This window comes from Acomys minous (assembly GCF_964271855.1).
Source record: "Acomys minous genome assembly, chromosome: 16".
Lineage (NCBI taxonomy): Eukaryota > Metazoa > Chordata > Mammalia > Rodentia > Muridae > Acomys > Acomys minous.
In genome coordinates this window covers 40,705,157-40,725,701 of record NC_140498.1, presented here as the reverse complement: position 1 = coordinate 40,725,701, position 20,545 = coordinate 40,705,157, and the positions used below count along the sequence as shown (strand labels likewise).

At 53.9% G+C, this 20,545-nt stretch overlaps 1 protein-coding gene across 7 annotated transcripts; it reads right to left on the bottom strand.

Moving 5' to 3' along the window:
- Positions 1-21: 21 nt before the first annotated feature.
- TRAF7 (TNF receptor associated factor 7) lies at positions 22-20,462 on the bottom strand. Of its 7 annotated transcripts, XM_084761624.1 has the most exons (22): positions 20,305-20,450; positions 15,222-15,310; positions 9,793-9,908; positions 9,451-9,508; positions 7,474-7,568; positions 5,683-5,799; positions 5,115-5,207; positions 4,862-4,895; positions 4,332-4,515; positions 4,087-4,221; positions 3,350-3,567; positions 3,199-3,272; positions 2,957-3,005; positions 2,753-2,880; positions 2,498-2,580; positions 1,862-1,901; positions 1,647-1,763; positions 1,440-1,562; positions 1,144-1,263; positions 924-1,055; positions 720-839; positions 22-541 (listed from the first exon to the last, which is right to left on the bottom strand). In XM_084761624.1, the coding sequence occupies exons 3-22, from the start codon at positions 9,868-9,870 to the stop codon at positions 527-529; spliced, it is 2,013 nt and encodes a 670-aa protein (XP_084617750.1). In that variant the 5' UTR covers positions 9,871-9,908; positions 15,222-15,310; positions 20,305-20,450; the 3' UTR covers positions 22-526. The 7 variants fall into 7 exon arrangements, with proteins under 7 accessions (XP_084617750.1, XP_084617749.1, XP_084617753.1 ...); XM_084761623.1 differs by lacking the exon at positions 15,222-15,310 and having other exon boundaries at positions 20,305-20,462; XM_084761627.1 differs by lacking the exon at positions 15,222-15,310 and having other exon boundaries at positions 4,093-4,221; positions 20,305-20,462.
- Positions 20,463-20,545: the final 83 nt, after the last annotated feature.

The following is a 20,545-nucleotide window of genomic DNA, read 5'->3' as shown; positions in this document are numbered from 1 at the left end:
AAAGCTGTCTCCACTCACAACCACAGTCTGTGCAGCTTTTATTTCAAGAGGGAAGTAATAAAATCTATATACAATCTAAAACCAGTAGAAAAGGTGAGTAAAAAGGACCCATGGTCCATCTGGGTCCTGCCAGGAGTGGTGACGCATGCCTTGGGTCCCAGCACGTGGGAGGTGGAGGCAGGCAGATCTGTGAGTTTAAGGCCAACCTGGTCGACATAGTGAGTTCCAGGACAGCCAGAGCTACATAGTGAGACCCTGTCTCAAAACAAAAATCTGTGGCGTGATATGAATGGTGGAGCCGGGCAAGCATCGTACCTGGCGCCCAGAGAGGACCTGGGCGTTTCTCTGGTAGAAGTAAGAGGGGGACCTAACTAAAGATCCCTTGCCAAGCACAGGGCAGAAGACACCGCCTAGCTGCTTGAGTCTGTCTACCTTTGTCCACAAGACAGGTAGAAATTCCAAGGCCATCATGTAGGACCAGCCTGACTGACAGACACAAAGGGAGCCAAGCCTGGCCTGGATTCTGTTAGCATGTCCAAACCTGCAAAGAAAGGGTTCTATTTCAGATCACCCTGTGGCACTAGGATCCCTTTCCAGCCAGTCTGTCTCCTAGCCCTCCACTCTCCACTGTTAACCTGCCTGGGCCACATGCCCCTCATCCACTCTCGGAGCTCTATCCTGTGCAACCCCAATCAACAGCCTGAGTCAATGGCACTTACCTTCACGGTGCTGTCCACAGCTCCTGAGAAGAGCCTGCCCCGGGAAACAGCCAGTGCCGTCACGCTGCCCTGATGGCGCAGCAGTGTCTGTGTGCAGATCATGTTGTCCATACTCCAGACCTGGGGGAGGGGGACACACGGAATATGAGGGCCTACCCTGGCCCAGGTACCTCTGGCCTCCCCCTGCTCCTGGGCAGCACATACCCTGAGGGACCGGTCATAGGATGCACTGAAGACTTTGGTCTGGTCTGGTGTTGAAATGACTGCCAAGGCATATACCGTGCCCACATGACCCGTTAAGGTCCGCACCTGCTCTTTGGACTCAATGTCCCATACCTGAAAGGAGGCAAGGCCAAGCAAGTTAGAGAGAGGGACCCAAACCAGGGCAGGGGAGAGGGAGGCCTGCTACAGGGCAGCCCCTTACATGAATGAGGTTCTCGTAGGTGCCACAGACAATGTGGTGATTCGTCACAGCAATGGAGTAGACACTGCCACCAGATGTCTGCAGGACATGGATGCAGTCAAGGGTCCGAATGTCCCAGATCTAGGGGAAAGTATGTCATTAATCTCAGGCCAGGCACTTACCTTGGGCCTCTGGGATTCAGGAGGAGACAGCCTCAGAGCATGTTGGAGGGTAGGGAAAGGGCGGAGGAAGCTCTAGGACACCCTAGGAAGTGCAGCAGAGGGCAAGTCCCCGCCACCAGGGGTGGCTTGGCACACCTTGATTGTCTGGTAAGAGCCACTATACAGATAGCTCTGCGCTGCCACCAGGGCCCGCACCCAGTGGTTGAGGCCTGTGAGCTCCTTCTTTAACTTTAGCTCAGTGCCCACGATGTCCCAGACCTGTAGGGATGAACAGGAGCCCAGGCTAGGGAGGCATCCATTGCCCCAGGAGCCCCCACATACACGCACACCCCTTGCCCATACCTTAATGGCCTTCAGGGAGCCACTGAAGAGCATGTTATGGGAGGACACCAGTGTGCACACAGGGTTGTCGTGGGCCCGGATGGTGTTCACCTTCTGTAGGTTCTGGATATCCCACACCTGTGTGTGTGTGTGCGTGACAAGACTCAGGGTTGGTGAGGGAGGAAAGGGCACTGGGCCATCTCTGTCCCCAACCCCTTACCATATGCCCTACTCACAATGATGGTGCAGTCTGCAGACCCACTGTAGAGTTTGCACCTAGGGAAGCAAAGTCAACACATGGAAGCACGATGCCCTGGCTGCCCCAGGGACCAGCCTGCCTCCGTTCCAGTACTGCTGCTCCCTGAGCCCCACTCTCAGTTGGCACAGTTAGGTGTGGACAACTAGTCCGGGAATTATTTGATGGCTGAGTTAAGCAAGTGGGGAAGTCACCTATCCTGAATACGAAGTCGCCGGTACAGTTGAGCAAAGCCCTTGCCTTGCCCTCAGTACCTAGAACGAGCACACAAGGCCCAACACAACATGAGAAAGGACGGCCAGGCTTGGGAGGAGCCTACTGACAATTAACCATGGCAGCCGCTACATCAACTTTAACCAGAGTTAAGTTCCAAGGTATGAGCCATTCTGGTAAGAGTTGAGCTGTCCTACCCTCTAAGAGTGCCACCTCTGGCTTCTAGCCACCTGACATATTAGGGCAGGGCCAGGCTCTGCTGGGGGTTCATAGACTGTCACCTAGGAATGCAGCCTGGCTCAGGTGTGAGTGTTCCATGGTAGAAGAGACACAAGCTACACTGGCTCAGGGCCCACAGGGTGACCCTAGCCTTGCGGTTAGTGGGCCCCGTACTGAGACTCACCCCTGGATGCAGAGCGCCAGCACAATGCCATCATGGCCCTCCAGTGTCTTTTGGCACTTGTAAGTGGTACACGTGTCCCACACCTGCACAGATCAGGCCAGATCAGGCCCAGCAGGGTCAGTTCAGTGCCAAAAGGACAGAATAGCAGTCATTAGGGGAGACGACCCAACCACGGATCGCAGGTAGCAGAGGCTGGCACGCAGTGCCCACCTGGGCCCAGCCACGCTGCAAAGCCTGCAGGACAGGGCCACTCACCTTGATCGTCTTGTCAGAAGAGCCACTAAATAGCAGGTCACCCATGGAATAGACACAGAGACACCAGACAGGGCCCTGGTGGCCCACAAAGGTCCCTTTGCACTTAAAGATCTGCTGAGGGTCATAGGCTGCAAATGGGAAAAGCCAATGAGGGACCAGTAGGGCTCAGGGGACAAAGTGGGAGCAGCAGTGGGCTATACTCACATCCAAGGATACCCATGTTCAGGCGTGCGTTGATATGAGACAGCTCATCCTGCAAGGCCAAGAAGAGCAGAAAACGGGTGGGTAGAGCTCACACAACCTCTGGGGAAGCTGCAGAGCCCCAGGCCTAGGGTCAGCTCTTACTGGATTACAGACCTCCAAACCCTAAGCACTAAGGGAGCAAAGGCCAGAGGAGGGACCCCAATCTGTCCTGTGTTTCGCCACTGCACCCCTCACCTACTCACATTCAACATGGATGCATCCCTCCGGAACTCCATGAGGTCCTCGCTGAGCTTGCTCTGGTTCTCATCCAGGACATCTGAGCAACAAGAAAAGAAAGGTATTCCTGGGGTCCAGAGCAGTGCTGCACCCCAGGCTCTCTGGACTGGACTTTACCAAACTTGAGCTCGAGGCTCTTCTCCAGCTGGTCGATCTTCTCAGAGAGCTTGCCCAGCATGGAGCGCAGGAAGGCGATCTCCTGGTCCTTCTGGGCCAGCGCCACGTGCATCTCATGGAACCGGTCGTCGGTCTGCTGCAGGAACTCCTTCAGGCCCTCGAAGCGGCACGTTTCCAGGTGCGTCTCATAGGTGTCCTGGTTCCCAATAAATGTGCACCTGGGGGGACAGGAGCGCTGCCCACCTGCCTGCCAGGCACGGCTGACCCCTTAGCCCTCCCCAACCCCATTAAATCCCGCAAGAGTCATCACCGCGGTCACGCCCATTACCCCCAGATCCAGCCACCTTCCCGACCTCTACCAGGCAGCAGGCAGGACATTCACCAATGAAGTCTTATCATACACCTCCAGAATGCCTCAAGGATCCCTCCCTCCCTAGGAAGAAAACTTCTGCCCATCAGCAGCCTTCCTGCTCTGAAGAGCTCGGCAGGACCCTCCTTTCCTTGCTTCCCCGCCCCACCCCCAGCATCCATTCCAGCCATCTGTCCAGATCTGTGCCCCTTTACCCACCTTCCCTGATACCCCACTTCCAACCTGTTCAGTCCTTTCTGCGTTCTCCTGGGCACCTGGATATGGGCTGGGATGGCAGTCATTGGCGTGGGTCCATATGCCAGGCACCAGCTCACAGAGGCTGAGGAACTCAAACCCACCAGCCCACACCCCGCCCCCGCCCACTCACCCGTACTTAGAGTGGGGACACTTGATGTGCTCGCATTCTTTCAGGTGGGCTTCTAGGTTCATCTTGAGAAGGGGTGGGCAGCTGGGGTTGTTGGGGCAGCGCACAGGCCTGTAGTCACAGCTACTCTCGTGGTCCCTGTGCATGCGCAGAACATAGGGGCTAAGCTGAGAGCTGCCCAGTGTAGCCCCAGAGAGATAAAGGTGCTCTACAAGCCCAGGGGGATGGGAGGATCAGGAGGTACTCACTTCCGGGCACTAAGCTTGATGGTGAAGGGGCAGCCCCTGGGGTCTACCTCAAAGACGCCAGGCTTTCCAGTGCCTGCTGCATGGCAACCATGCCGACAATGTATGAAGAGCTCGCCGATCTGCTCAGCTACTGCAATGTTGTTCACCACTACGGTTAGCTTGGCATTGTCCACTGGACACTTCTCTGGGAGAGAAGAACATGTTGAGCCCACCACCTGCCCAGCCTCCTCTCCCCAGCAGCTTTGCCTAGTGGGAAGCCAAATCCTGGGGCGGGGGGTGCAAAGCAGGGGCTGCCAGGGGCAACATCTGTTGGAGGCCTAAGCCCTCATCCTGGGACCCACCCCATGTCCACCACAGCAAAGGCTCTGAATCTGGAAACATCAGCAATTGGGGGTCGGCTCTGCCAGGCTGAGAGGCCACACATGGCAGGATGAGAAACCAGTGACCTCTGCTGGCAGCCAGGGGAATAGCAGGGTAGGGACTGCTTGCCACCCTCCCCAGGTGTGGATAGAAGGCACAGATGGACCTACCCGACTTCAAGGCGCATCTTCTACAGAAGGTGTGCTGTGGGGACAAAGAGTGGACTTTGGAACAGCTGTAACTGTCTTCCCTCAAGTCAAGGTCATTGGGAACCCAGAGCTCACATCATGCCACACCCCTGCAGAGACCACCCACTGGGCAGCCAGCTTCAGACAATGAGCAAGGCTAAGGTCCTGGCAATAGGGCAGCCCACGGGGCCCAAGAGTCAAAGGAGTTGGAGAGTAAGAGGGTCTGTGACCTCACCCCACACGTAGTGATCACAGGGTCCTTGAAGACATTGCAGCAGAGCTGGCAGCACAGCTTTACAGAAGGCTGCTCGGCAAATACCAATGGTTCCTAGACAGAGTGGAGCAGGAGCAGGAGTGCTGATGTGGGGCCTCAGAAGCAGACCCTCAGAGACAGTAACCACCCACGCCGTGGCACGCCTACCCTGCCCAGGGCTGTTCTCTGGGGCTAGGCCTATCCTAGAAAGCGTTCTGTGTGTTCCGAGGCAGGCTGTAAGCCGTGACCAAGCACACATACAGCATCGGCACACACAGTCTCAGACAGCCTTACTGGCCCCCTTTCCCGGCACACAGACTAGAAAAGCACCCTATCTGCACCCCGCCTCCCCACCACTCAGCCCCAGGCAGCCTTCAGGTAGGCGTGGGAGATGGGGTCGCTGGAGTTTCCACACGGACCTGAGGCCCTAACCAGGTCTGGCCTATTGTCACTGTGAACTCTGCTGGTGTGGCCTGAGGAGAGAGTACCCAGAGCCACCACAGCAGCGCCAACCCTGGAAGATGCTTCTTGACAACTCTACAGCACCTACCGGCTCCTCTTCCTCCTCAGGCAGCGAGAATGTGGAGCGCAGGGACATGCTGGATTCCGAGTGCAGGGAGCGGACTGAGATGGCTGAGTCAGAGCGGCGTGGAGTGCTGATGGGGGGCTGCACAGATGGAGGCAGCCTATCAGGGGGTTGAACCCTGTGGAGGCAGGGGATGCCCCTAAGCCACCCCACTTCCAGCAAGCCCACGAGGCTGTGGATTGCGTGTGGGAGGCTGGTGTGGCCTCGGCCCCGCTGCCTTGGTGGCCGGCCCTGGCCTTTGGTACTGGGCTGCCCGTTCTTGCCTGCCAATTTTCTTTGTGTAAATGGAGAGATTTCCTGCTATTCAATTCTACAGGACATGCTCGGGCTTCTTCCTGCTTCCCGTGAGGGAATGTGGGCTGCAGAGAGGCTGCATCCACCAGCCAATCCTGGGGCAGCTAAGACCCCAGATTTCTGACAGCAAAGAGTAAAAGCCTGGAAAGGAGAGGTGCCCGTGGGCTGAGCCGCCTTCTTGGCGAGGAGACACTAGACGCAGCCAGGGTCACTGTAATGGCAGGAATGTTCTACAGAGGCTGACCTGGCCTCCTGAGACCTGAAGAGAGCAAGCTTTGATGAGGTCCCAGGGTGAAAGAGTCACAGTATCCAGGAGCCACTGCTGTCATAGCTCCTCCCTGCAGGCGGACAGACACCTGCAGCCTCTTTTGTGAGCCATGACCTGCCTTGGACCCAATGCCCCAGGCTCACCTGCCTTTCCTGAGCCTGTGTTCAGCCCATTTCCCCTCACTACGGTGTCCCAAGTGACACCTGGCATGTGAGACCCAGAGGGCAAAGTTAAAGGAAGTGAGTCAGACACCCCTGCAGGTGTCAGGGGCAGGCAGCAAACAGGGAGCACTGACCGGGAGCTAGTGAGGAGCTGTGCCCTCCCCTCTGCCTACAGCAGCTCTCAGGCTCCCAGCCTGAGCACAGGAACCCAGGCCAGGCCAATGGAATGGGGTGGGCATGGCTGCCCACCGTCCCACAGCAAATAGAAGATTCCAGTACATCGGTACAGTCACTGTAACCTGTCAGATGGCCCAGAGTTATCCAAAACCAACAGGCACAATGAATCTACTTCTAAGGCCCAGGCCGCAGTCAGAGGAGCTGGGCGGAGACTCAGCTGGGTGAAGCTGTGGGGAGCACAGTCCAGCGTTCCTGACTCACCCTCAGGCTCAGTGCAGTGCCTGGCCCGTAGTTCACCTAGTCAGAGTTTATCTTCCTACTGAAAAAGGAAAAAGGGCCAGGCATGGTGGTGCACGCCTTTAATCCCAGCACTCGAGAGGCTCCAGAGATAGGCAGATCTCTGAGTTCGAGGACGGCTTGGTCTGTCTCATGAGTTCCCGGGCAACGAGGGTGACATAGAGACCCTGTCTCAAACAAAACAAAACAGCAGCAGCAAACCCCACCAAAAACAAAAATAAAGAGATGCGAACTCCAAGCAAGGACTCCAGCAGACTCGCCTGGGTAAACCTTCTGTGACTCCCACCTCACCTAAGATGGAACCCAAACTGCCTGACAGTGGTCTTCAGCAGCTATGCTCTAAAGCCCACTGCCACAAACTGGCTGCCTCCTGCCTCCATGCAGCTACAGGAGTCCCCTCTTAGTTTCAGGAAGGCAACAAGTGCTCAGACCTCAAGGGGTTTCACCGCCCCACCGTCTGCTCTCCTGTCAGCTCCTCCTAGGACCTGGTCCCTCCCGATGGAGGCCATGGTGGGAAGGTTGGGAGGCATACTAGGCTCCTGCGTTGTGGGGACCTACCATGCCGTCCTCCTCGTCCCGTGGAGAATAGGCAAGGGTGCTAGAGGAGGAAGGTGTCCTGCGATGCTGTTTGTATGTGCTAGTCCCATCAGCTGCTGAAAAGAGAGAGGGAGGGCTGAGTGACAAGACCGTCAGTGGAGGAAGGAACGAGACAGGGGGACGACAGTCTGCTGGCAGAGCCCGTGTCTACGGCATCTTTGGATTGCCTCTAGTTCTCAGCCTCCCTAGCAATGACAGGGTCCTAGGACGGGACATGGCTAGCCAGGATTATCTTCCAAGGGGAAAGCAGCACCAGCAGTGTGGCCCTGGCTCCTTAGCTGGGACCAGACCCAACTGTGGATGGACTGCCAGCTGCCCCGCCCTGCTTACCACCAGGAGACTTTTTAAAATATTTCCTCCCTCTCTCTGCGTGAAGAACCCAGGCCTTGGCTGGTGCTAATCAAGAGCTCTGGATCCCCAGCCCTTGTTTTTCTTCTTTTTTAGTTTTATGTGTATGAGCGGTTTGCCTACACCACGGAGGCCAGAGGTTGAGCCTGGCTCAACCCTGGCTTTACGACAGGATCGTCCCCACACAGCTCAGGGTTACTTCAAGCGTCTTATTTTCCTGCCTCTTCCTCTTGAGCACTAGGATTATAGCCAAGCACCACCGTAGCCAACTGAGACCTTTCTTTCAGAGCACCTACAAGGTTCCATCCTTCTGACAAGGGGCCCTCTGTGCCTAGCTGGGTGCACACTCAACCTCAAGTGGTGCCTGAGTGGCATGGCATCTTTCCTAGGGTGGGTCACTTGGGGACATCTCTTTGACCTTTAAGGTTAGCTCTGTCAGGTTGAACTCTCTTACAGCCTTAGTCCAGAAGAGAAACTAAGGCACAGAGAGACCGAAGGATCTCAGCTAATACATGGCTGGTCTAACGCTATATTCTGGCAGCCTAGGGTCTCCTGCCTCCTCCCTGGTACAACCAGAAACAGAAGCTGGAGCTAGCCTCGCTGGCCTCCCTCCTCCTGCCCACAGAATGCTCTGCTCTGCCTGGCCCAGAAGGCAGAAGGTCCCTGAGAGTGAAAGGTCAGGGGGTCACATAGGACCCAGAGAACTTCCTCCTAGGCCCTATACAGCGCTGGGGACAGGCTGCAATCGGCTCAGGTGGAAATAGATGCAGGTGTCATAGCGACCAGAACCCTAAAGGCCTCCATTCAAGATCAGGAATATGACTGCCTAGCCTGTGACGAGGCCTCAGTCTCTCCGTCTGTGATGAGAAGGGCCAGATGATACCTTGTTGACAAGCCCTAGCCACACAGAAATCAGGGTACAGCAGACCACATGCCTCAACAGTGGTGACAGGCACTGTCTAGTCTTTACAGGTAGATGAACTGTTAAGCAATGCCTCCTGGGTAGGGAGTGTGAGAGAAGAGCCCCTTTCAGAGCCCTCTAAGGTCAGCCAGGAATAAAAGGCACCGATGTGCAGCTGGTAGCCCTGTGCCTTCAGCCATGGGAAGGCAATTAAAAAACCAATTAGTGGCTGGTGCACTCCTGCGGTGGAGTGTCCTGGAAAAGCAGAACAGAGAGCTTCAGAACCCTGGCCCTTCCCTGGCCGTCAGCAAGGATGCTGCCCCCCTGCCCCAACCGATCTCTTGAAGCACACTGTCCGGCAGCACCAGCTCCCACCCTAGAAAAGATGCTGTGCCACTCACAGCCTCTCGGACACTAGGAGCCATGGCTGAGGTGAGGCGCGGGCCACTGTAATAAGACATAGATAGAACTAGTGGTGCCACGAGAGTCAGGACAGCCGACCCTCTGAGAGGGGACCGGGCGGCAGGGGTGGGGTTGGGGCGGGCGCACAGGGCCAGGGCTGCCTGATTCTACCCAGCTGGCGACTGGGACATGGCAAGAAGCAGAAGCCAGGAGACTAATGCTCCTTCACCAACACAAGCACCCCTAGATCCCAGTAGCGTACGGAGTCTTTCTGGTCACAGGCTCACCTTTGGTGATGGTGGTGACGGTCGAAAAGGTCGGCCCAAAGGTCGTTTCCATTCTGGTCTAATAGACAATGGGAAAGACTTAATGCAGTATCGACAGGCTTACACATACCGGCATGCTTACCTGCGCATGCAGGGACACACCATCGACAGGCACAGGTGGTCCTAGGGGACCCTCCCAGGAAGAAGAGGACTGCCAGTAGCTCTGCCTCAGTGGCAAGGTGGGTGTGTGTGTGTGTGTGTGTGTGTGTGTGTGTGTGTGTGTGTGTGTGTGTGTGTAGCGTGCTGGGAGCTTGGGGTATGGGGTGCAGAGGGCAGACCCTCACACTCAGGCACCTCTCTTACCCCACTGCCGTCTGGGGAGGGGAGGTTGGCGGGTCCCCCAGAGAAGCGGTTGTAGCGGGCACTCTTGGCTGAGCTCATGCTCTAGAGAGACATCCAGGTTCCTCGGGCAGTGTCCCCTATGGGGAGAACACAAGTGAGGGGCTGGAGAGTTGCCATCCTGGGTTCCTGAAAGTCAGTCAAATGTCCCCACCTGTTAGAGCTCTGGCCAGCCCATCACAGGGGAGGTCTTAACTTCTTCCTACCATTAATACTGCATTGAGTGGGCAGAGGCCTTCCAGCCTGCTCCTTCCAGGTTAAAAGGGTCCCAGGTACAGGAAAGGGGGCACCTGAAGACAGCTGACCTTTAGTGGTACCATCCCCTCAGGCCTGGACCTTTTGAGGAAGCCATCCAGCTCTACCTGTGAGGTGAAAAAGCCCATTGTGTTGGCTAATCGTCTACTCCTGGTCACAGCTGGTCACTTAGAGGCCTGACTCTTTGTAGCTCAAATGTCCCTATGGCTAAGGGTGGATCTTGCTTTCTACCTATCCGTTAGACTGGGCCTAAAGTGTAGCCTACACACACCAGGACTTAGCCACATGGGGACCCACCAGAGCAACACGAATGTGTTCTCTGCTATAGAGATGCTATCAGGACCCAGCCAGGACTGAAAAAGCGACCACTGTTACACTGAGAAATCCTGTCTCAAAAAACCAAACCAAACCAAAAAAACCAATGGGCAGTCACTTGAATCTGTCTCCCAACTGTGGTCATACAGGGCACACCACAGGAAGAAGATAAACCCTAGATAACCAACCAATGGAGATTAGCCATACCAATGGTGCCACTCAGGGGCTAGGATGGCAGAAGGGACAAGGGAAGCATACAAGGGCCAGTGTCCCTGCTCTGCCCAGAAGGGACAGGAGAGAGAAGACATGTGGCATCCGCAGGGGAAGGAAGACTAAAAGAGACCCTGTCGGTAGGTCATACTCAAGACAGGTCCAGGACAACACCCACCCTGGGACACTACAGCTGCACACGCTGCAGGAATGCAGAATTGTCAGCGGGTGTCCCCTGAGGGCTTCCCCACTCTCAGGTCTCTGCAAGAGTTGGGCTACAAAGGCACTGCTGTTGAGCAAATAAGCAGCAGCTTTGTTTAAGCCCCAGAGGGCTCCATGCAAGGAGAAAAGTCACAATCAACTGTGCACGAGGCCACCTAGTGACCCATGCCACAGGCTGGTTGCCCCAGGGGAGCCTTTGAAGCCGCCTTCTAGGGAGCAGGCCATGGTGCTGGAGTACCCATTCCACAGGCCAGGACTACACCACAAGGTGGCTTGGTTCGTGCCACGGACAGAGAAAGGACAGGAAGGGAGCGAGCTCCAGGAGGGCCCAGGTGGATCAGGTGCTGAGCCCAGGCCCCAGATCAAGGCGGGGATAGACAGTCTCTATGCCAGTTCCCTAGGAATTCTGCACGTGGGCAGTTTCAGCCACATTCTCCATCAGGTCTGCCTGGCACTGTCTCTTCCACACAAACGCCGGAAGGCCACAAAGTTCGTCCTGCTTTTTTCCGACTTGTCCAGCCCCACTCAGAGGGCTTGGAGGAAGGACTGACTCCCACCCTGTCTGCAACCCCTCTGATCCTATTCCTTTCCTGCCCTGCCCAGGCCTCCCCTACCTCTTCAGCTGCCACCTGCAATTCCATCGGCCTGCCGTGGACCCACTTAGCCTTAGGGCCTCAGCCCCCCACCTTACAAATCAGGGGAGCTCTTGGCCCCTGCCTGTCCTTGGCACTGTTAGGCACCTGCCACTCTAACCACGTTCAAATACAGGTAAGTGAAATTCTCTAGAAGGCAGACCAAGGCTACCTCTTCTTGACCTTAGCCCCTGCCGCACAGCTGCCAATGCAGACTCACTTCCTCCCTCCCATGGCACCGGCCCCAATACCACCAGACAGCCCAGGCCCAGCTATGATTCCAGGACTAGGCTCTGGGTACTTTTGACTGGGCTTGCTAGGGACAGGCAAGCGCAGGAGGTAGCCACAGGGGCAGAGATGTGAATGTGGCCAGGAGGAAGCCTGGCCATATTCTGCCCCTTTTCCCCAGCAGTCTTCTCCCTGCGCAGGAAGGTCCTTGACAGCCTGCCCGCATCCTGCTTTGTCATGGTGACTTAGATGAAAACACCTCTGTCACACGGATGTCCAACTAGCCTCAATAAACCTAGGGCTTCAGGGCTTGCTCTATCAGTGTGAAAGGTTTAGCCCATTAGAGAAACCCAGGAGGTGGGCTCATAGGGAGGTATTAAGAGACAGACCTACGGCTGGAGAGATGGTTCAGAGGTTAACAGCACTGACTCCTCTTCCTGAGGACCACGGTTCAATTCCCAGCACATGGCAGTTCACAATTGTCTATAACTCCAAGATCTGATATCTTCACACAGATATATGTGCAGCCAAAACACCAATGTCCATAAAGTAAAAATTTGAGAGGGGGTGGGGAGAAGAGAGAGAGAGCAAGACAGACCTACATTCCACAGAGTTGTTCCCTAACACCTGTTACTCTGGCCTGTGAGTCCAGGAGCACAGTACCTGCCTTCTCCTTGGCTCTATAGTAAGGTTAAAAGAAAAGGCCAGGTGAGGTGGCACACACCTTTAATCCCAGCACTCAAGAGGCAGAGCTCTAGGCCAGCCCGATATACAGAGCGAGTTCCAGGACAGCCAGGACTACACAGAGAAACCCTGTCTTGAAAAACAAAACAAAACAAAAAAGAAAGAAAGAAAACACAAGGCAGCATGCAAATCGGCGGCCAGCACACACAGCCTGCCCGTACAGGGGAAACAGCTAGCCTGAGAAGAAGCAGAGAGCCAAGCTGAACTGAAAAAAGGAAAAGCAGATTCCCCTGGGCCTGGGAAGCAGCATCCGAATTCACATGGGTTCAGCCTCCTTCAGGGACCTGAGGGTAGGCTAACCTCAGGCTAGGGTCAAGAGCCCCATCTGTGCAGCACCCACAGGCAGCCACCAGCATTAGCACTACAGGATTGAGCAACACGCTGCTCACTCACGTCAGTTCCCCAGGGCCTGAGCTTTCCAGTAACAGGGCTCTCCAGCTGGTGGGGGCAGGCCCCAGCCAGCAGGGAAAGTTTCATGCACGTCAAACCCACCAGAAGGTGGCGCCCACCCTCGGCTGAGGCTCTCCAGGGGAAAGCTGTCAAGCAGAGTAGGAACTCCTCAGGGGTTATGTGTCCTGCCCTCTAACTCCCAGGGTGGAAAGACAGCGTCCCACAAGGTGGGCAGCCCATTTTCTTTTCTTTTCTTTTTTTTTTTTGGTTTTTCGAGACAGAGTCTCTCTGTGTAGCCTTGGCTGTCCTGGACTCACTTTGTAGACCAGGCTGGCCTCGAACTCACAGCGATCCGCCTGCCTCTGCCTCCTGAGTGCTGGGATTAAAGGCGTGTGCCACCACGCCCGGCCCGGGCAGCCCATTTTCAAGCTGGAAAAAGCTGTGGGCAGTGGGCTAAGCCAGGCATCGCCACATACGCTCCCTTGCCCCTTCCCCCAAATCCAAGTCTACTTGCTTGTTAGTGGAGCCCAGGATACCAAGCACGGCTTGTTTTTGTTTTTGTTTTTCCCTAAGACAGTCTTACTATAGACTTACTCAGACTGGTTGTGGACTGATGATCTTCCTGCTATAACCTCCCACGTTGGGACGACAGGCATGAAATACCACAGTTGGCAACAGAATCTTACTTCTTTATTTTACTTTTTTTTTTTTTCTTTTTCAGATTCTTCCCTGCCCCGCGGCTGCACTCATTTGTCTGTGTATGCGCGCTTCAGTATATGCGTGTGCCACAGTCCCTACCGCAAGTGTGCAGAGGTCAGAACACAAACTGCAGAGGTCCGGTCCCTCCTTCCACTTAGGTTTCCAAGCTTGACAACAAGCACCCTTACCACTGATCTAGCCCACAAGACAGTCTTTTATTTACTGTGTGTGTGTGTGCGCGCATGCGCCACACCTGCATGGATTATGGCACACGTGGAAGTCCAAAGACAACTTATAGACATTTGTTCTCTTCCTTCCATCATGCAGGTCCTGGGGATTGACCTCACATCATCAGCCTTGGTGGCGCGTTCCCCTACCTACTGAGCCATCCCACCAGTCCAATCTTAATCTATTTTTTTGTTTTGGTTTTTTGTTTTCCGAGGCAGGGTCTCTCTGTGTAGCCTTGGCTGTCCTGGACTCGCTTTGTAGACCAGGCTGGCCTCGAACTCACAGCAATCCGCCTGCCTCTGCCTCCCGAGTGCTGGAATTAAAGGTGTGAGCCACCATGCCTGGCTTTTCTTTTCTTTTCTTTTTTTTTTAAGACTTACTTTTATTATTTTATGTGTATGAGTGTTTTGCCTTCACGTGTGTCTGGGTACCACACATGCTGGTGCTTGAGGTGCTTGAGGAGGAGCCTGGGTCCTTTGCAACAACTGCTCTTAGCCACTGAGCCAACTTTCCAGCCCTGCCAAGATTTATCTTAAAAATGAGGAAAAAAAATTTCACGCGTGTTTAAGCATGCATGTGTACCAGTACCTACAGAAACCAAAAAAGTGTTGGGCTCTCTGGAGTCAGAGAAGCCACCCACTGTGAACAGCAGGAACTCACCTCCAGACTGCGGCCAAAGCAGTGCGTGCTCTATGCCAATTTCCTAAGTGTCTATCTCTGCTTTTTCTTCTTAAGATGTATTTATTAGGTTGGGCGCAGTGGTACATTGCCTGTAATCCCAGCATACAGGAGGCAGAGATAGGTGGATCTCTGTGAGTTCGAGGCCAGCCTGGTCTACCACAGTGAGTCCAGGTCAGCCAAGGCTATACAGAGAAAGCCTGTCTCGAAAAACAAAAACGAAACAAAAAGTATGTCTGTACACCATAAACACACAGTGCTCACAAAGGCCAAAGGAGACCATTGGATGCCTTAGAACTGGAGTTACAAACAGCTGTAAGTTGCTATACAGGTGCTGAGAACTGACCAGGATCCTCTGCAAGAGGAAATTCTCTCTCTTTTTAAAAAAAAAAAAACATTTGTTAGGCCGGGCATGGTGGTGCATGCCTTTAATCCCAGCACTCGGGAGGCAGAGGCAGGCGGATCGCTGTGAGTTCGAGGCCAGCCTGGTCTACAAAGCGAGTCCAGGACAGCCAGGGCTACACAGAGAAACCCTGTCTCGAAAAACAAAAAAACATTTGTTTATTTTTATGTATATGAGTGTTCTATTTGCATGTACACCTGAATACCAGAAAAGGGCACCAGATCTCATCATAGATGGTCACAAGCCACCATGTGGTTGCTGGGAATTGAACTCAGGACCTCTGGAAGAGTAGGCGGCACTCTTAACCACTGAGCCATCTCTCCAGCCCAAGATTTGGTCTTTTTTTCCCCCCCTCTCTCTCTGTCTAGTCTTGGCTGTCCTGGACTCACTTTGTAGATGAGGCTGGCCTTGAACTCACAAAGATCCACCTGCTTCTGCTTCCCAAGTGCTGGGTAAAGGCATGCGCCACCACGCCTGGCTAAGATTTAAAAAAAAAAAAGATTTATTTATTTATTTATTATGTATACAGATCTCATTATAGATGGTTGTGAGCCAATATGTGGTTGCTGGGAATTGAACTCATGACCTTTGGAAGAGCAGTCAGTACCCTTAACCTCTGAGCCATCTCTCCAGCCCCAAGATTTGGTTTTTTTTAAAGACAAAAAGTTTGAGAGCCTGAAGCAGGAGGATTACTGTAAGTCTAAAGCCAGCCTGGCATATAATACAGTGATACTCTGTCTTAGAGAGAGAGAGAGAAAGAGAGAGAGACAGACAGACAGACACAGACAGACAGACAGCGGAGGTGGAAGAGGGCATTATCTACTGTGGCTGTCACCAGCAGACAAGCAGCTCAAGGCTTCAGTCTATCTGAGCTGTGGGTGGCAGCAGGCTGGACTTCAGCCAGCGCACCCTCTGGTTCTATTTGCCAGAGTCCCATGCATGAGAAAGCCAGTGCAGGGCCTGAAGAATGTCCAGCCCCTACCTCAGCTCCCCCTGGCTCAAAACCAGATCTGGCTGCCAAATCCTATAGAAACAGACTTGGTTGCCATAGCAAAGCCACATGCACTTCCTCTGGCTGTTCCCTTGATGTCCCCTTAGCACATCTTTTCCATCCCAAACAGGCGGGGTATGACAGCCAGCGTCCCTAGAGTGCGGCTGCTTACCTCAGACTTGAAGGTCTCCCAGAATCGCTCTACAAACCCTGGGCAGAAATGCGTTGCTCACTCCTTCTCTCCCAGCTCCTCAGCCCGACCTCTCCCTGCCTGTCTGTTTTCCTGCGAGCTATGTCCACAGTCTCCACTCGGCAGGGGTCCCTTAACTGGCTTCTCCCTCCCAGCGGCCTGCCCCCTTCTTGCACCCCTAGACAGCCTCTGTACCGCCTGAACTTCATCACCCTCCTGCCGCACCTCTCCCACATCCGTGGACAGAAAGCAGGCTTCTTCTGGAAGTGCAGAGGGCTTCCCAGAGGAGAAGCCTGGCCAGAGCAGACAGAGAGAGCATTCTGAGGTACAAGTCACCACACCAGTGCCCTGCTATCTCAAACAAATCCAACTGGTGTCACAACTGTGGCTCTGACTCCCTTGTGTGTTCGTCTTCCCACCACACAAAAGCTGGGTATGGTCACTCAAGTCCCAGGCCTGACAGACAGCAGAGGGCAGGGATCTGCCCAGCCCCACCCCACCCCACACATTTGCTTCTGGCACCCAGGCAGCTCCACCCCTGCAACCTGGATTTCTTCAAGGTTGCTCCCCTGCACCCCTTCCCCCATACAATGGGTATCCTCCCCTGGATCTCTTGGGATTGGAGAGCCCTATTTCTTGGCTTCTACACTGTGACCTTCTTCTGCCTGGGACTTTCTTTCTTTCTTTTTAGTTTTCTGAGACAGGGTTTCTCTGTGTAGCCTTGGCTGTCCTGGACTCGCTTTGTAGACCAGGCTAGCCTCGAACTCACAGCGATCTACCTGCCTCTGCCTCCCAAGTGCTGGGATTATAGGCATGCACCACCACCACTTGGCTTTTTTTTTTTTAAGATTTATTTATTTATTATGTATACAGTGCTCTGCTTGCAGGACAGAAGAGGGTATTAGATCACATTGTAGATGGTTGTGCGCCATCACCATGTGGTTGTTGGGAATTGAACTCTGGACCTCTGGAAGAACAGACTATGCTCTTAACCACTGAACCACCTCTCCAGCCCCTGCCTGGGACTTTCAAGCATCAAGTCCTACATTAGTAGCTCAGTCCTAGTAATCAGTTTTCTTTTAGGCATATTACTCTTCCCTCGGACTGGCGTTCTGAGGATATCAGGAGTATCTGCTCCTCATGAAGCCAGACAGAGAACTGTTAAAGTGCTAGGTGCCAAGGTGGGCGGGGTGGCGCACGCCTTTGATCCCAGCACTCAGGAAGAAGAGACAGGTGGATCTCTGTTAGTTTGAGGCCAGTCTGGTCTACAAACAGAGTTCCAGGGCAGCCAGGGCTACACAGAGAAACCCTGTCTCAGTGGGGGGCAGGTGGGGAGTGCTAGGTGCCTGCTTGCTGGTAAGACCAGACTTAAGGGGACCCTGGTCCACAGCTGATAGGTCCTTTTGTTTGTTTGTTTGTGTTTGGGTTTTTCTTTTCTTTTTTTTAAAAGACATATTATTTATTACTGTGTATACAGTGTTTTGCTCACATGTACACCTGTACACCAGAAGAGGGCACCAGATCTTATTATAAATAGTTGTGAGCCATGTTGTGGTTGCTGGGGATTGAACTCAGGACCTTTAGAAGAACAAGTAGTGTTCTTAACCTCTGAGCCATCTCTCCAGCCCCTGGTTTTGGTTTTTCAAGACAGGGTTTCTCTGTATAGCCTTGACTGTCCTGGAACTCTGTTTGTAGACCAGGCTGGCCTCGAACTCATAGAGATCCGCCTGCCTCTGCCTCCTGAGTGCTGGGATTGAAGGCCAGCGACACCATGCCCGGCTCATCTGGTTGTTCTTAAAAGTGCTAACACAGGCTAGCACTTCACATACATGGCACTTAACGGCAGAGTGATCACGACCAAGGCTCCAGACCCAGACGGATCTGTTTTCAAGTTCTGCTTTGACCACTCAAGAGAGGAAAGAGTGGGTAAGTTGTCTGACCTTGAAGGAGACTGTATTTCTCACTAGGAGACATTATAATAGATCCAAGTCTGAAAGGAGCTGTCAGAGGTGACAGAACTAAAACCTATGGATATACCAACAGCGGCAGCTCTGAGACTCAATGCTGGGAAGGCGGAAAGGCCGGCCCACAGACAAACCAGCGCGTGGGAACCCAAAGGCCGGCCAGGCCTTGTTCCTTCTGCTCCCTCCCTTGCTATTAGTAAACTACGAGTCCCAGTGCGCCCTCAAGCTAGTCCATGCTCAGGGGAGCCCAGCAGCCCATCACAAAAACTAAGCTGCCTACACTGTCTGGCCAGCTTAGAGCCTCCTTCAAGCTGTACCTTCTTCCTATTTTCTGCCTCAGGCACTGTGTAGATTTATACCTGCTAGGTGCTGGAGAAGAGGGGTCCCCCCCCCCACAAAGACTGTTTAGTCTAACCCCAGGGGAGCTAGAGGCTGGGGGGAAGGGTACAAAGGCCCGTTTCTTTCTATTCCTTCAGCCACAGATCAGAACTAAACACTCAGCTCTTTTCTATTCTCTTTCCAGAAAGACTCTGATAATCCGGCTACAAGAAGTTACATCAAGGAACTTCTCGGATTTGGTTATCACTCCTGGCCATGCCTTCCTGCTCTGTGGTTACCTCAGTCAGGTTCCGCACACAGTGGTTCTCACTTCCTGACCGGACAGCAGCAAACAGATGCGGGAACCACAGGGTATAGGGACTGGAGTTTCCACAGAGAAACAAGAACGCACCAAGTGTCTTCTGGACTGTCTCTGTGACTGAAGTAGTGCCTGCCACATAGACCCGCCCCAAGAAAAGTATCTAGGCATGGAGAGGCCCAAAGAAAACTGAAGAACGGGGCTACATGGTTGTTTTTTTCTTTGTTTGTTTGTTTGTTTGTTTCCGAGACAGGGTCTCTCTGTGTAACAGCTCCGGCTGTCTTGGAACTCGCTCTGTAGCCCAGGCTGGCCTCGAACTCATGGAGATCCACCTGCCTCTGCCTCCCAAGTGCTGGGATTAAAGTTAAATGTGTAGTCCAGGCCGGCCTCGAACTCGTGATCCTCCTGCCTCTGCCTCCTTCAGCTAATCCTACCGGTGTGCACCACCACAACTGGCTCTGCATGGTTGTTGAATCAAGGCCAGCAGTGAACAATTTGCAAAGGAGCGAGCGGGCGTGCACAGGAAGCCGTGGGGGGGGGGGCGGCGGAGGGGGGGGGCGGGGGGGGAGATGAGATTGAAGTGCAGGTCTTTCTAGACCCTCAGCCTCAGCCTGCCATCTTGGCCTGCCTCAAAAAAAAAAAAAAAAATCAAGGCTAGCACAACTGGCTTCTAGTGAGGGTTAGAAGGCAATAGTCCACTCTCTGTCTCTCTGTCTCACTCTCCCTCAGTGTCTCTTGTTCTCTCTGGGATGCCCCCATTTCTCTCTTTCCCTCCCCCCTCCCACAATAAACTTTTCTCCTTTAAAAAAAAAAACAAAAACAAAAACAAAAGGCAATGGTCTGGCTTCCTCCATTTCCTGCATCTCACCTGAATCATAAAGTTCATCATTATGCATACCAGAAGGTTCTCAGACTTTGCCCTGGTCTGCCTCCTACCTCACCTATGGCTTGCTAGTGCTTGCTCTCGCTTGCTCCAAGCCCTTCCTCACAGACCCTTTATCCCTCGGGCTCCCTCTGCCTGTAAGGCTTTTCCAGGAATGTCTCAGGACTGGCTGCTTTCTTCATCAGGTCTTTGGCCAACTGGAAAACTCCCTACCAAACGACCTAAGAACGCGCAACACTCATTTTACCTGCGTTCAGTTTTCCCCCTTAATACTTATCACAGTTCCTTATGATTTTTAACTCTTTTTGTCAGTTGCTTGCTCCTTTTAGAATAACAGTTCTGGAGAGTAAGACACTTACCAAAGTCTTGGGATAGTTTTGTTGTAACAAAACAGGGCTTTGGGTATTACTACCATCCAGGGAACAAAACCAGAAAAGCTGCTCAACAGCTTACAATGCACAGGACCCTAGAGGCAGAATGATCTGCCTCAAACCAGATGAGCTTATCAGTTTGGAATCCGGTTCGCCGCCGACTCTCCAGAGCCTAGGATACTGCCTGGCTCACAGGCAGCGTTCAAAAAAATGCAGGAGTGCAGAAAGAAAGGGAGGAGAGAGTGAGGGAAAGGAGTGACACACCACTGATCTGCTGACAGTCAGGCTGTCTTACGGAGGCTGAGACCCCAGCGGTCTCAGTCCCGCCCCCTAGGTTAGGCCCACGACCACTCGCGACGCTCCCATACCAGCCCGCGCCCCGCCGCACAGCCGGGAAGAAGGAGCCCCAGGTCCAGCGCGCCGCGCGCGCACTCACCCGCCCGCGGCTGCCTCGGAGCAGCGGCTACACCCTCCGGCATCATCTTGCCCCCTCGGCCCGCGGCCGGGAAAGATACAGAATGCAGGAGCCGGAAGGGCCCGGGCGCTGTGCACGTCGGAACTTGTAGTTCACGGACTCCTGGGACTCAGGCGGCTGCCTCTCGCTTTGAGCTTCCTAAACTACGTCTTCCGGCGACCTCGCCACCGAAGGGCCGGATTGGTGGCTTTAGGATCACTCT

Bases quoted from the DNA above. Each gene is read 5' to 3' on its own strand.
- TRAF7 (XM_084761623.1), bottom strand. From the start codon at position 9,870: ATGAGCTCAGCCAAGAGTGCCCGCTACAACCGCTTCTCTGGGGGACCC. The intron at 1,764-1,861 runs GTGAGTAGGGCA...ACACACACACAG, and splicing joins CTGCAGACTGCACCATCATT to GTGTGGGATATCCAGAACCT. The intron at 1,563-1,646 runs GTATGGGCAAGG...TCATCCCTACAG, and splicing joins GCTCCCTGAAGGCCATTAAG to GTCTGGGACATCGTGGGCAC.